General features: G+C 42.2%; 1 protein-coding gene across 3 annotated transcripts in view; it reads left to right on the top strand.

Annotated features, from left to right (window-relative positions):
- The window catches only part of ADAMTSL1 (ADAMTS like 1), a 288,623-nt gene that overhangs the window by 187,366 nt on the left and 86,423 nt on the right, over positions 1-14,834 (top strand). For all 3 annotated transcript variants that reach the window (XM_058168823.1, XM_058168822.1, XM_058168821.1), the window contains exons 12-13: positions 464-611; positions 2,733-2,817. In XM_058168823.1, coding sequence (XP_058024806.1) covers positions 464-611; positions 2,733-2,817 — 233 coding nt within the window. The remainder of the gene's footprint in view (positions 1-463; positions 612-2,732; positions 2,818-14,834) is intronic.

The following is a 14,834-nucleotide window of genomic DNA, read 5'->3' as shown; positions in this document are numbered from 1 at the left end:
CTTCCCAATCTGAAAAAAGGCCAGCAGGAGGAGTTGCATCACAATATCTTCCTTTGGATTTAATTAGAGGTTTGGAAGCTAAATAGAGTGCAGACTCATGGAGGACATGGTTCAGCAAAAGGCAGAACATTCATCACTAATTAACAGCCCTCTTGTGAAGAAATAAATGTACAAACACCACATACCACCCATGTAACTTTCACTAAAATGCTTTCTCAAGAGAAAGCTATTTGAAAAGCAAATTTTCTTTAATTTAACTGAATGATAATTATTTTCCACAGTATTCACACCAACAAGGTTACATGGGATTGGCAGTTGCTATCAAAAGCCAATTATATACAAACCAAACATTTGGAGAGTCCATTCAGGTTCTGTTTCCCTTCCACATGGCCAATTAAGGGGTGGAGCAGCAAACATATTCACGGTTATTAATGGAAATAATTAATTATGCTTTTCCTTTCAGTGCACAGTGACATGCGGCCAGGGTTTGAGGTATCGAGTAGTCCTGTGCATTGATCACCGAGGGATGCATACCGGTGGCTGCAGTCCTAAAACAAAACCGCACATCAAAGAGGAATGCATTGTCCCTACTCCATGCTACAAGCCAAAAGGTAAATTAACTAGCAGCCTAATCTTGGCAAGCAGTTATTGAAAATAAGTGCATTTTCCCCCAGTGGGAAGTTGATTGCACTTTTGGGTTGTGTAGCTGAGAGCTAATGCCTGAGGCTTCATTTAAGGAGCCAATACTGATTGTCATGCTTTGACAAAAACAGATTTCCTGGCAGGAACCTTAAGCTTATGTAATCACTCTTAAGCTCTACTTGTCTGTAATATGGTATCTTTATGGATGGAAGAAAGACAGAGGAAAAGAAAATGCTATTACCACAAAGGAAGTAAGAGGGCTAATATATTTTGGTAATAAAATTAGAGACAAATTACTCTTGAGCAGATGTGGATCCACTGATCAAGAGTTTAACTTATAATATCCGCCAAATTGAATTCAGGCTCTAGTATTCACTTCTCTCCTGAACTAGCGTACCAATCTTTGGCTGAGAAGTATTGATCAGTTAGCCACTATTTTGCTCTGCAAGTAAATCGTTAATTTTTGCCAAGTGCTACTAAGGAGAAAATAGGTTCCGTGATAAATACTTTTCAAGAAATACCATATTTTTCACAGTATAAGACGGTCCGGACTATAAGACGCACCTTACCTTTTGGGGGGAGGAAAACAAGGGAAAAAAATCTGCCTCTGCCTCCCAGTATCCATCTGGTATTCATCTGGCTCATTTGCCACAGCCCATTCGCCACCGTGGCCCGTATTGAGTTCTCTAATAAATTAGTGCAGCTACATTAAATCCTTAAATCAATCTTGCTAGGAAAGTTATTGTTTGAATACCTTAAAAGAAGAAGGTTCCATGAAAGATGATTTAGTAATGTCAGAGGAAAAAACAAAAATTTATACTAAAATATTTACAGTGTGATATTCATATAGCTTTTACAAATAGTACAATAAGCCATTTACCCCTTGAATTCAGATGATTTCATATTGCTTTCAAGTGTGACTATCAATTTGCTATGGATTGATTTTCCTACCTTTTTCCTTTGACCCTGAAAGGCCAGTGCAGCTATATTGTTTAATACAGATGTATGTTCCCATGAGAACATAATTTGGCTCCTCAACTGAGTATTTTATCAAATGCTTTTAATGCGTTTCTCTGATACCGATCTTGGAGGGGAAAGATAGAGAATGGTGCTGTTTTATCTCAAAAATGACAGTAAAACTATTCAGCTCAGTCTTTGAATCCACAATGTTGATGAACTGATAAGCTCTGACTAAAAGCATCACCAAACTATTTTAGTTTTCTGCTTGTTGAACCATCATTCATCACATCTGCATTTTCCTCTATGTCATAGTAAGCTATCAACTGTAAGAGACTGTAAGAATTATTGCCTTTGGGCTAAGCAGTGCTGAACTGCATAGGGCTACTAACTTGGAATCACTTTGTACGCTTCAAAGAAAAGTACCCTTGTGCACAGTACTTCCTATCACTAATAATAATCATCTTCTCCATTTTGGTGATTTTCGTACTGTTAGACAAGTATGAAAAGAAATAAAAAACCCTCGTCTTTCACACTGGAAAATGTATGGACAGTGCGAAGCTTATACATTTCTTGACAGAACTGTGTCAAACGGAATAAACCAAGATAGGAAGATATATTTTGGCTCACAGGCAACCCTCCATGCTTTTCCTTTTGCACAATCCCGACAGTTTTGAATTAAGCATGGGTGTCTATCTTTTGCAGCAGGAAATCTGCCATTAACTAAAATTTGCCTATGTTTTGAAGTTGGTTTAACATCTTGACCTTTTCTAAAATTATTAACCATGCTTTTCTGATTTAGATGAAATAGGAAACTACAGTTAATTGGAGAAGTGCTCGCTTTCCTCTTTCTCTTATAGAAGCAGAGCAAAGAGCAATATGCGTAGCCAGAAGCCTCATTCATATCTCATCTTATTAAATTTAGTCTTGATTGTGTGAAATAACATTTCGGGAAGCTTTATACTGTGCAAGTATTGTTTAGGTGCATTAATGATTGGATTGGCAGATACTTAGCAAATATGGAATAAAAACAAGGTAATTCCTCTTTAGATAAGTTACAAAAGAGGATTAAGGTTGATTTTTAAGTACATTATTTTTGCATGTTTCCCATTTCCCTATGATTGTTTTTCTAGAAAAACTTCCTATTGAAGCTAAATTGCCATGGTACAAGCAAGCTCAGGAGCTGGAAGAGGGAACGGCAGTTTCTGAAGAACCAACGTAAGTTTTAAAACATTATCTGCTGAAATCATTACACTCGAGGATCCAAGCAGCACATTGCAATTATATATGATTTAAGAATTACAATGCAAAATAGACTTAAATCTGCCTGGAGCTAAGATATTTTTTATGGATTTCAAAATACTGTACTATCCAATTTGTATTGCATTTACTGATGTATAGTGTCTATGAAGAATTAAATCACAATCAATATGGTATAGTTTTGTGCCTGGATAGTTAATTCATGAAGTGTCATCTTTAGGGGTCTTTACTCTTATAGCAGCTTTTTTTTCATTTATAATTAACGTACTTCTAAATGTTGATGTCTTATTTTGATTTAGTTGCTTCAATAGTACAGTACAAATAAAGAAGAATATTTGTAGCTCTGGATTGAAATGAGGGGTCCTTGATACTCTCTGAGCTTGGTTGTTTACTTGCAAACATTTCATTACCCAAACTAAATAACACTGATGATGGAAACCAAGCTCAGAGAGTACCAAGGATCCCTCAATACAGTACAAACTTCCCATGTGCCCATACGATTTAAATTTCCTGTTAGATTAAGATCATTCATGTAACTCGACAAAAAATGTCTCTCTTTGTGGCCTACTACATGAAGCCGCTGGGTGAGATCATCAGTGGTTTCGGTGTGAAGTACCAGCTGTATGCGGATGACACCCAGCTGTACTTTTCTACACCGGACCACCCCAACGAAGCTATCGTAGTGCTGTCCCGGTGTCTGGAGGCCGTACGGGTCTGGATGGGGAGAAACAGGCTCAAGCTCAATCCCTCCAAGACAGAGTGGCTGTGGATGCCGGCATCCCGGTACAGTCAGCTAAATCCGCGGCTGACCATCGGTGGCGAGTCACTGGCCCCGATGGAGAGGGTGCGCAACAGCGTCCTCCTGGATGAGCGGCTGTCTCTAGAAGATCATTTGTGGCCGTCTCCAGGAAGCGTTCTACCAGGTTCGCCTGGTGCGCCAGTTGCGCCTTTCTGGACGGGAGGCCCTATGCACGGTCACTCACGCCTCGTGACGTCTCGCCTGGATTACTGCAACGCTCTCTACATGGGGCTCCCTTGAAGGGCATCCGGAGGCTACAGTTAGTCAGAATGCGGCTGCGCGGGTGATAGATGGAGCCCTCGTGGCTCCGCATAACACCCATCCTGCGCAGGCTGCACTGGCTACCTGTGGCCTTCCGGGTGCGCTTCAAGGTTTTGGTGACCACCTTTAAAGCGCTCCATGGCATAGGGCCGGGTTATCTACGGGACCGCCTACTGCGACCAGATACCTCTCACCGACCCGTGCGCTCTCACAGGGAGGGACTCCTCAGGGTGCCGTCAGCTAGGCAGTGTCGTCTGGCGGCGCCCAGGGGGAGGGCCTTCTCTGTGGGGCTCCGCCCTCTGGAGCAGCTCCCCAGGACTCCGTCAACTTCCGGACCTTCGAACCTTCCGTCGCGAGCTCAAGACACATTTATTCATCTGTGCAGGACTGGCTTAGATTTTAAATTTTATAGGGGTTTTAAATTGATTTTAATATTTATATTTCTATTTTAAATGATAGGGCACTGGAATAAGTTTTTTAAAGATTATTTTAATTTTGTATACTGATGTTTTATATGCCTGTAAACCGCCCTGAGTCCTTTTGGGAGATAGGGCGGTATATAAATTTAAATAATAAAATAAATAAATAAATAATAAATAATACTAATAGCTGATTCAGATATTACATTTAGGCGTGAGGAATTTCATCTTCAAGCATACAGTTTTTAAAAATTCAAGAACTGCATTGTGGCTTTCTTAGAACTCATATAGTTATTCACCAGGTAGCCATCATTCTTTTATTTCCAATGTTCAGCTGAAAGTCTCAGTGCTTAATATAGCAAAATTGCACCTTAGCAAGTACTGTATAAGAAGGGAAATTTGGGAAACTGCAAGTTCAAGGGCTTGATTTAGCCAAGTGGGAATCAGGAATTCTCAGGTCAGACAACCATTATGTAAACATGAAGGGGATATTTCCATCTTTCAAGGCCAATTAAAGAACAAGCCAAAGTCTACTGACTTGAAAGGACAAATAGGAAAAAAGTCTAGGATAGAGTTCAGGAAAGTAAATATCTATTGATATGCTAGGTGAAATAGGACAACTAGATTTGATTTCAAAGAGAAAAACAAAACAGGAAAAATATTTTTTTCCTGAAAAAAAGTTTTAATAACTTTTTGAAGGTGTTTTTTTCATGGTATTTTTGATAGTTCACGAAGGTAGCAAATGGGCTTCAATTCTTTAAACAGCAACTCAGAAAAAAATCAGAAGCACAAGATTGTGAGCAGATAGTAGTGACTATTGAATGTATTTTTTAAGATGGGTTTCTACCTTTCAACTCATATGTACATATGGATTTGATTCACTTTTCATTTTCTTCTAGAGGAAGATCTTTCAGATAATCAGAACACTACATTTCACTTTGCAAAATGATGACATTTTAGATCTGGAATATATCTCTGTATATTATGCTGCTCAGTGTTTATGCACACATCCCCTGCTAAATCTTTCATGTGTGCTTGATCTTTTACTGCACCATTGATATATTTCCACTCATGCCAAAACAAGTTATTTCCAAAGATACCTATAAAAAAAAACCCTATACTTTTTTTCTACACAACTTGAGATACCATAAATAACAGAGTATTCCATTTCTCTGTTGTGGCACAGCGACTTTGCCATGACTAGAAATGCATTTCTTTATTTGCTCATTTTATAATAATGCTTCATTGAAATAACATTACTTGTACACACATACACACATGTCACACACATACAGTGTTGTGAATCGTGATGAATCTAATCCCTATAACTTCGTCTCCATATGGTTACAATAATATGGAGAGGTAGACCAAAGGGAGTCAATCAGTTAAGCCTTTCCAGGAGAAATTTCCATTAGTCTGGCAAAAGTCACCTTGTGTGAGAGTTCCTGTTGTTCAGAATCTCATCCCTGCTTTGGACAACTCTGAGATTCTTCAGAAAGTGAGGTTGAGAGAAGTTGCAGGAAGAAAGTTTTTTCCTGACTATTACAGGTCACAACTGAGCCATCAGAGTTAAAAGCATCCGATAATACAACTCATAAATCTGTCTGGGGCATTTTTAAAACCAATGAGGCTGTGTCTTCCATTACTATACTAGGAAACAATTTCAGATTTTCTTTCCTCTGAATATTGGAAAACTTCCCCCCCCCCTCATCCGTTGCTGAAGTGTGTCACTAGGCTCTCTAAAATTAGAAGAATTTTTCCCCTCTAGTTTCCATAAACAATTATTTTGGTAAGAGAATCTTCTGTTGTTCATAAACATATCCCTATTCTGCTCTTGACTTGACTTCAAAGAAGTGCACCGCATCATACAACAGAAAACTCACTGCATAAGTGGTGTGTGAATATGTCAGAGAAAGAAAAAAAAACCATTAGAGGAAACACAGTTAGTCCTCAACTTACAACCACAATTGGGATCAGAAAATTTGTTTCTAAGTGCACAGCTGATTTTAGACTTGTTTGCTGTGATCGGTAAACGAATCACCCTGATCAGCAAGACATCAGATGCTGATGATTTGCAACCTTTCCTGCCAGCTTCCCCATTGAATTTGCTTGTTGGAAGCCACTTAGGAAATTTGCCGACTATGATCACATGTCCACAGGGTGCTTGAACCATTATACATACAAGCGGCTTGCCAAGTGTCCAGATCACAGACTTGTGAGTGCAGGGTTGATGTAACTTGAGGGTAGTTCGTAAGTCATTGTTTTTCGAGCCGTTGTAATGTCAAACCATCATTAAAAAAATGGTCGTAAGTTGAGGATTTCCTGTATGTTATAAATGGGGTGATACAAAATATGAGGGAGACTTCATTTGGAAATAGAAGAAAATATGTGATATTTCACATAATTGGATCATATAAAATATGTGAGGTTTAGTTGGTGTACTGGTTAATGTGCTGGCCTGGAAACCAGGAAATTGTGAATTCTAGTCCTATCTTAGACATGAAAGCTGGCTGGATGATGATGATGATGATGATGATGATGATGATTTATTAGATTTTTATACCGCCCTTCTCCCGAAGGACTCAGGGCGGTTCACAACCAAAGTAAAAACAATAGCAATGTACAATTAAAATAAACAATTAAAAAACTTATTATAAAATTGGCTGAAAATTTAAAACATAGTAAAATCTAAAAACCCTTAAAATTCATCTAAAAATTTAAAATTTAAGCCAGCCCCCGCGAGTAAATAAATACGTCTTCAGCTCGCGGCGAAAGGTCCGAAGATCAGGCAATTGTCGCAAGCCAGGGGGAAGTTCGTTCCAGAGAGTAGGAACCCCCACAGAGAAGGCTCTTCCCCTGGGGGCCGCCAACCGACATTGCTTGGCGGACGGCACCCTGAGAAGTCCCTCTCTGTGTTAGCGTATGGGTCGGTGGGAGGCGTAAGGTAACAGTAGGCGGTCCTGTAAGTACCCAGGCCCCAAGCCATGGAGCGCTTTAAAGGTAGTAACCAAAACCTTAAAGTGCACCGAAAGACCACAGGCAGCCAGTGCAGCCTGCGCAGGAGTGGAGTTACACGGGCGCCGCGTGCAGCTCCCTCTATCACCCGCGTAGCTGCATTCTGGACTAACTGAAGCCTCCGAGTGCACTTCAAGGGGAGCCCCATGTAGAGAGCATTGCAATAATCCAAGCGAGAGGTGTCGTGTCCCACTCCTCTGCTGACGGTAACAAGAGCATGAGTGACCGTGCATAAGGCATCCTGGTCAAGGAAGGGGCGCAACTGGCGAACCAGGCGAACCTGGTGAAAAGCTCTCCTGGAGACGGACGTCAAATGATCTTCAAACGACAGCCGTCCATCCAGGAGAACACCCAAGTTGCGCACCCTTTCCACTGGGGCCAGTAACTCGCCCCCAACAGTCAGCTGCAGCTGCAGCTGACTGTACCGGGGTGCTGGCATCCACAGCCACTCCGTCTTGGAGGGATTGAGCTTGAGCCTGTTTCTCCCCATCCAGACCCGTACGGCTTCCAAGCACCGGGATAGCACTTCAACAGCTTCATTGGGGTGGCCTGGGGTGGAAAAGTACAGCTGCGTATCATCAGCGTACAGTTGGTATCTCACCCCAAAGCCACTGATGATCTCGCCCAGCGGCTTCATATAAATGTTGAACAGGAGAGGCGAGAGGATCGACCCCTGTGGCACCCCACAAGTAAGGCGCCTCGCGGTCGATCTCTGCCCCCCTGTCAACACCGTCTGCGACCCGTCAGAGAGTTAGGAGGAGAACCACCGATAAACGGTGCCTCCCACTCCCAACCCCTCCAACCGGTGCAGCAAGATACCATGGTCGATGGTATCAAAAGCTGCTGAGAGATCTAATAGGACCAGGGCAGAGGAACAACCCCTGTCTCTGGCCCTCCAGAGATCATCCACCAACGCGACCAAAGCTGTCTCCGTACTATATCCGGGCCGGAAGCCGGACTGGAACGGGTCTAAATAGACAACTTCATCCAGGTATTGGGGTAGCTGCCATGCCACCACACTCTCTACAACCTTCGCAACAAAGCGAAGGTTGGAGACTGGACGATAATTTCCCAAAATAGCTGGGTCCAGGGAAGGCTTCTTGAGGAGGGGTCTCACTACCGCCTCTTTCAAGGTGGCAGGAAAGACCCCTTCCTGCAAGGAAGCATTAATAATCCCCCGGAGCCAGCCTCATGTTACCTCCTGTGTGGCCAGCACCAACCAGGAAGGGCACGGGTCCAGTAAACATGTGGTGGCATGCAGCCTTCCCAACAACCTGTCCACGTCCTCGAGAGCCACAGGGTCAAACTCATCCCAAACAATCTCGACAAGACGCGTCTCCGCCCTCTCACTTGGATCATCCCAATTTTGGTCCAAACCATCCCGGAGCTGAATGATTTTATCGTATAGATAACCACTGAACTCCTCGGCACATCCCTGTAAGGGGTCATCCTGCACCTCCTGATGAAGGAGAGAGTGGGTCACCCGAAACAGGGCAGCCGGGCGGTTATCTGCCGACGCAATGAGGGTGGAAACGTAAGAATGCTTCACCTCCCTCATTGCCACTAGGTAGGTCTTAGAATAAGACCTAACTAGTGTCCGGTCAGCTTCGGAACGGCTGGACCTCCAGGCACTCTCTAGGCGTCTTCGCCGGCGCTTCATCTCCCTCAGCCCCTCAGAGAACCAAGGGGCCGGTTGAAACCTACGCCGGGTCAGAGGCCACAAAGGCACGACACGGTCCAAAGCCCCAGCCGCGGCCTGCTCCCAGGCCACAACTAGTTCTTCAGCCGTGCCACGGGCCAGATCCTCAGGGAACGGCCCAAGCTCCGTCAGGAACTGCTCAGGGTCCATCAGGCGCCTGGGACGGAACCAACGCATTGGTTCCGTCTCCCTGCGGTGAGTCCAGGCGAAGTCCGAAAGTCCAGGCGAAGGAGAAAATTATCTGACCATGACACAGGTTCTGTTACTAAATCTCTTAATTCCAGATCATTTAACCACTGTCCAGAGATATAAATCAGGTGCAGTGTGCCTCCCCCCGTGTGTGTAGGGCCATCAATTACTTGAATCAGGTCCAAGGCTGTCATGGAGGCCTGGAACTCCCGGTCCGTTGTCGATGACAAGCCGGTCGATGGCAGGTTGAAACTCCCCATGACCATAAGTCTGGGGGTCTCAACCACCACTCCAACAACTCAGGTAGGGCTGTAGTCATGCAGCAAGGAGCCAGGTACGTGATCAACAAGCCCATCTGATTCCTATGGCCCCACCTCACAAAGAGGGATTCACAACCGGCTATCTGAGGTACAGTGGACTCCCTCGGTTCTAGACCTTCCCTAATAACAACCGCCACCCCGCCACCCCTACCTTGGGCTCTCGGTTGATGGAATGCTCGGAAACCCGGAGGGCACAACTCGACAAGGGGAACACCCCCTTCCGTGCCCAACCAGGTCTCCGTAATGCCCATGAGGTCCGCGGACTCCCCCTGAATAAGGTCGCAAATCAGGGGGGCTTTATTAACCACGGACCGAGCATTGCACAACATCAACTGAAGGCCCAAGCTCTGAGGATCTTGGCCGTCCGGGGAACAGGTAAAGACTAAGGGGCCGGAGCACGTGATCGCTTTTATACAGCGAGCACGTGCTCCCAAAAAACAATACGGCCCCTTGCTTCCGCCATATCTGCCTCTCCCACTTACCGTACAGATGGAACGATCCTCTAAAACTGGAACATACCCTTCCCCCCCTGCCTTCGGACCAGATGAAGTAGAGCCGCGAGCGAGCGCAGGGGCTGGTCCCCTCCCCTACGAGTTTCTCCCCCCACCCGTCTCTTCCCTCCCACCCCTTAAAAAACCCTTCTTTAAAAACCTATTTAAAAACCCCCAAAGGTTCTTCTTCGACGCATGCCACCTCTCTGGATCCCAAGACCCTTCATTAAGGCAGGCCCTCGAAAATACAGAGGGCCATTCCTGCAAGGCGGGGGAACCCCGCAGTCGTAAGAGCTCAATAGGCGAATATTTCATGGAAAATATAAAAACGGCAGAAAAAGGGCCATCCCTAGCCGGCATAGATATTACATTCATTCTGCATAGTCCAAAACAGGACCCGATATAAGATGGAAAAAAATTTGGGCAGTTCACTCTCCGTAGGACAATAGATATCAAAATAAGGTCATCGGATAAAATGCCACATAATATCGAGTCTCGGATCGTGAACCATCACCACTGTCTGCTTCATCCCTGTCCTCGTCGTTGTTATTGTTATTGTTAGTTGTTGTCATTGTTGTTGGTGTTATTGTAGACTTATCAAAGGCCAGCATGGCCCGCAACGACTTCATTTAGGACCGATAATACCGTCCCTCCATTGATGTCAATAATATGCCACAAGAGAAATGCCGCAGATGAAAATAGCAACCAGAAGTCAAGACATGGCCAGAAATCAGGTCGGGAAACAGCCGATGGATAACACAGCCACAAGTCAGGGCCCACCACTGGTGCCGCTGATGACAAACGCGGCCAGGGAATCGGGCAGGCATAAAATCCTGAGTTGTTATGATCTTGGCCCATTCTCTCCTCTCAGCCCAATTCTCCTCTCAGCCCAATTCATCTTATAGGCTTATTGTAGTGGGGAAAATAGAAGGATGGAGGAGGAGAAGGTATGGATTTCTTGCAGACATTTCATTACCAAACTAGGAAACATCATCAAGGACCTCACATTAAAATAATGTTATGCTTAAGTTAAAGACAGACTGTAAAGTTATGGGCATAAATGACTCTTCATTCATCTATCAATACGAGCAATTTTATTCACAGGATTGGAGCAAAGTAAAGTGAGGCAACTGCTTCAACAACCATTATAAACAGAATCCCACATCATAATCCTGGCTAACCTGTGCATTGCCACTGACTATAAAAGTATCATTTATTATTTTGCCTTCATTCCTCTCCTTACAACAGTTTATTTAGTGACCATTCAAAGTTACAACGGCACTGAAAAAAGCGACTTATGACTGTTTTTCACACGACCGTTGCAGTATCCCTGTGGTCAGGTGATCGAAATTCAGATGCTTGGCAACTGGTTCGTATTTATGATAGTCAAAGCGTGCTAGGGTCACGTGGTCCCATTTTGCAACCTTCTGTCAAGCAACGTCAATGGAGAAGCCAGGTTCACTTAACAACCGTGTTACTAATTTAACAACTACAGTCATTCACTTAATAACTGTGACAAGAAAGGTGGTAAAATGGGGCAAACTCACTTAGCAAATGTTTCACTTAGCAACTGAAATGTTGGGCTCAATTGTGGTCGTAAGTCAAGGACTACCTGAACATGCCGCTCACATAAAATGGTTAATTTCCTCCTACAAAGGGCATCAGGAATCCTGAAATGTCCATACCTAATTCTCCTGCTGGTATATATCTACTAGAATTAAACAAGTGCCAATGTGAACTTTCTTTAGCTTTAAGAAATGTATGCTGCAGTAATAAGAAGTTACAGTTCCTTTGAAAAATAGATTCATGGCATCTTTGAAACAAGAGAAATATTTTCATGTCATCAAAAGTAAGTCTGACACCAAAAAGCTGGCATGGAAGGCATAAAATCCTGAGTTGTTATGAAAGTGGGCCAAAGTACACCTCGGGAGAATAATTATGCATGCATATTTTTATAAGTAAGGATATAAATATTAAGTTCAAGTTATTCTTTCTTTTGTATGTTTTCTATGTGTCTTCATTTATAACAGAAGTTCCGGATAGACAATTGAATCTATATTTATTTTCATTTGGTGGTCTGGTTTATGAGTTCTTGCCACTTGTTCTCCATTATTAAACTGTTTTTCTAATTCTGTATTTAGCCAACTAATTACCCTTCAGCATGCAATGGGAATTTAGCACTGTCAACATATGTCAAATAGAGACCATATTGCTTACATTGGAAAAGGATTATTTGAATCCTACCCTTATTTCAGCAGGAGAACGTGCAGAACAAGTTAGTTCTGCAAGCTGAAAATAAATGCAGACATTCTGTTACTGAAGGACCAGGGGACCTTGGGTGCTTTAGTATGTTGGTCTCTGATTCTGACCAGCCCCAAACTCAGTCTCCCATGATAGGAGCTGCAGGCAAGCAACAGATGGCGGCAACAGATGCCAGCTGGAGTCCCATCCCTTTGTAGGAAGGGAAACATTGTCTTGTCATATCTCCAGGAATACTGTATTCTTATCCAACATGTCACAGTCAGTTAGAAACCAGTAATTTAGTCTCCCTTTCTGATGTTAGAGTAGCCTCTTTCCTTCATCCCGGCTGTAAAAAAATATCAAACTAACTTTCTGAATAACCTGTTTGAACAAACCTGCTTTAGGAACATGCTAAAATGGGCTAGCTACAAAAGAAGATAATTCTGATGGTGAGAGCTCCTCATTGCGCAGCTAGAAAGTGGAAAATTGGTGCCTACAAAAAAAATTCTTCAGTAACTTAACTGCACAGTAGGGGACATTTTAATTTAAACTGCATCCTTCCTAGTGTGCTATCATGAAATATTTAATTTTTCACTGCATTAATTTTCAAAAATCTATACCCTAAATAGTCGGCAAACATATCACTGGAAAGGAAAATGATTACTAGCCATTTTTAGTTTATATGTAAATTATTTTATTGTACAGTTTTAAACTCATAAAAGCAGTGCAACTCCTAAAACCTTACCTGACTGGATCCTGCCAGATACCAATGTAGATCTTCTGTTTACAGAAATATAAAAGAAGTTTGGGAAAAGTTAATATTAACTGCTAGGCAATTTAACATTGGTTAGATGCTTTTGAATACTGTCGTCTAAATCAAGACTAAATGTAAGCAAGCTTTTTTTAATAGATTAAAAAACCACCTACTTTTCTTAAGAGGTGTAGATGTACAGTCTATAAATGTAGAAGTCCTAGATCAGTGATAGCAAACCTATGGCATGTGTGCTGGAAGTGGCACGCAGAGTCATCTTTCTGGGCACGCCAGCCATCACACATTGCTGTTCCGGGTTCCGGCGTGCACAAGTGCTGGTCAGCTGGTCTTCGCGGAGGCAGTGGTGCCAGAAACTGGAACAGCAGCTCCCTGGTGCACATGCATGTGCCAGGAATCTAAGCTTTCTGTTTCTGGCATGCACATGCACGCCAGCCAGCTGGTCTTTATTTATTTATTTATTTATTAGATTTTTATACCGCCCTTCTCCCGAAGGACTCAGGGCGGTGTACAGCCAATATAAAACAATAACAGTGTACAATTAAAACAGAGAATTAAAAAACTTATTATATAATTGGCCAAAATTTAAAATGTTTAAACCTAAAAACCCTTAAAATTCATATAAATTACAACCCCAGTTAAAATTAATATTTAAAATTAAAAATTTTAAAAATCTTGCATGCATGTGTGCCGGAAACCTGCGCGCACCAGAAACCGCAAGCTCAGCTTCCTGGCGCACGCATGCACCCCAGGGAACTGCTCTTCCAGTTTCCGGCACTCCCGCGAGTGCATTCAGGAGAGCTGTTCTTCTGGTGCCCCCCTCTCCCACGCACGCTCCCGTTTTGCACTCATTGCCGAAAAAGTTCACTAACACTGTCCTAGATCCCTATAAAAGACACAGAATAATGGGGAGACAGATACATACATACATACATACATACATACATACATACATACATACATACTTATTTATTTATTTATTTCTTATAAGAAGTTCTCTTCTTTCTGAAATTTAGCAAAGCTGCACTATCACTAGGCTTAAAAATTAGTAGTAGTAAATCAATAGTAAACATTGATTTTCTAATCCATAGGTGGTATATTTTATTGCTCCCTGCCACATTCAATAAATTCTCTTTATGCTTTTGAAACAAATTATTATACAGTATAAACCTACCTTTTAGGTTCATAATTCAACATGCAAAATAACTGTTCAGGAAACAGACACTTCCCGATCTTATTTCCTGTATTTCATAAATTATTATGGTACACTATGACTTCATTAATAATGAGTATAATTTATGCAGTTGATCACACCTACTAGATAAACGTCTGTGTGTTTTTCTGTCACTGTGAGCAGAAGGTTAGCAGTGGTAGAAATATTTTTAAATTGTTTTCTGTGTAAACATATATATATATTTTAACCATAGTCTGTCTGCCAAGAATGAAATCGTTACAATAACCATGTGTTGTGTAACACCTCCAAGAGCAATCATTGGAGCACAAAATTATGAAACTATCTTTTCCTTAAGATCATCTCTCCTACTTTTTTCTGCTGGAAAATGGGACCAAGTGTTCTATCCATGTTATCAATATGTTAGTAAATACATATTTATTTATTTATTTATTTATTTAATCACATTTGTATACCGCCCTATCTCCCAGGGGACTCATTTTTATTACAGCCTAATAAAAACATACATATGAATACAGAATAAAACACCAATTTAAAAAACTTATTAAATAAGGCCAAATATTAAAAATTGCAATAAAAA

This window comes from Ahaetulla prasina, chromosome 2, assembly GCF_028640845.1.
Source record: "Ahaetulla prasina isolate Xishuangbanna chromosome 2, ASM2864084v1, whole genome shotgun sequence".
In the NCBI taxonomy this organism is placed as follows: Eukaryota; Metazoa; Chordata; class Lepidosauria; order Squamata; family Colubridae; genus Ahaetulla; species Ahaetulla prasina.
The sequence above is the reverse complement of the archived record's forward strand: the minus strand, read 5'-3'. Positions and strand labels throughout refer to the sequence as shown.